Here is an 857-nt window from a genome sequence, read left to right as displayed (position 1 = left end):
ATATCCCTCCCCGCACCCAGGATGCCTCACTGGGATAAACTCCACGTCTTGGCCAACCCCGAACTGAAGGACCAGAGTCTTGCCGCCCATTGAAGTCTGAGGTTAGGACGAAGATTTGGGGAAGAGGGGGGGCGTGGTTCCAGGGAACCAGATTCCGGCGTCCAGCCCGGGAGTTGCGTGGCGGGTGCGCTTAGTGGCGCGCGCGGGTTCTATTGTGGGCGGCGCGGAGGCGGGACCGGACCACGCCGTCTCCAGACCACGCCGTCCCCGCAGCAGGCGCGACTGATGGCCGGCCTCGCGCCGCCGGGCTTCCCGGAGCGCACGAACAGCCGCCTGGACGTATTCCTGCGGCGGCACCTGCCACCGGAGATCTACGACGCCATCCGCGCCTACGAGTCTTGCGTGGTAGTGTCCGACTCGGAGAACCGCACCTTCAAGTACGTGGTGCTCAGCGACCGAGTCATCTACCTGACTGAGAACCCACCCAAGTCCATTCGGCAAGCCGTAGCACTGCGGGACGTCGTGGCCATCGATCTGGTGAGGAGGGCGAGCGGGCGGGCGGCCGCGGGAACGCAGCGAGAACCCCCTTTTTCGGGCTCCCCCCTTTCTAGCCTTTCCGTCTGCGGGAAGAAAGAAGCGAAAGAGGAAGATCTCTCCATCCCGCCCTGGACTCCCGCACTCTACTAAGTTCAAAACCAGTAGCCACAAACGAAAGCTGTGCACTCCAAATAAAGATGACTTTTTCTTTGTTTTTTTTTTTTTTCTTGCTTCTCACACCCTCAAGCTTCCTCCTGTCTTCTCCCCCAGGCGTGGAGCCACGGCGTGAGAACTTACTCTCTCTCTCTCTCTCTCTCTCT

At 60.9% G+C, this 857-nt stretch overlaps 1 protein-coding gene across 1 annotated transcript in view; it reads left to right on the top strand.

The window, feature by feature from the left end:
• Positions 1-285: 285 nt before the first annotated feature.
• The window catches only part of LOC102813636 (chromosome unknown open reading frame, human C12orf56), an 87,863-nt gene continuing 87,291 nt past the window's right edge, over positions 286-857 (top strand). The window contains exon 1 of the mRNA XM_006859607.1: positions 286-537. Within this exon, the coding sequence (XP_006859669.1) occupies positions 286-537 (252 nt within the window). The remainder of the gene's footprint in view (positions 538-857) is intronic.

This window comes from Chrysochloris asiatica, unplaced genomic scaffold (assembly GCF_000296735.1).
Source record: "Chrysochloris asiatica unplaced genomic scaffold, ChrAsi1.0 scaffold00033, whole genome shotgun sequence".
Lineage (NCBI taxonomy): Eukaryota > Metazoa > Chordata > Mammalia > Afrosoricida > Chrysochloridae > Chrysochloris > Chrysochloris asiatica.
Note: the sequence above shows the minus strand (reverse complement) of the source record. Positions and strands in the feature narration are given on the sequence as shown.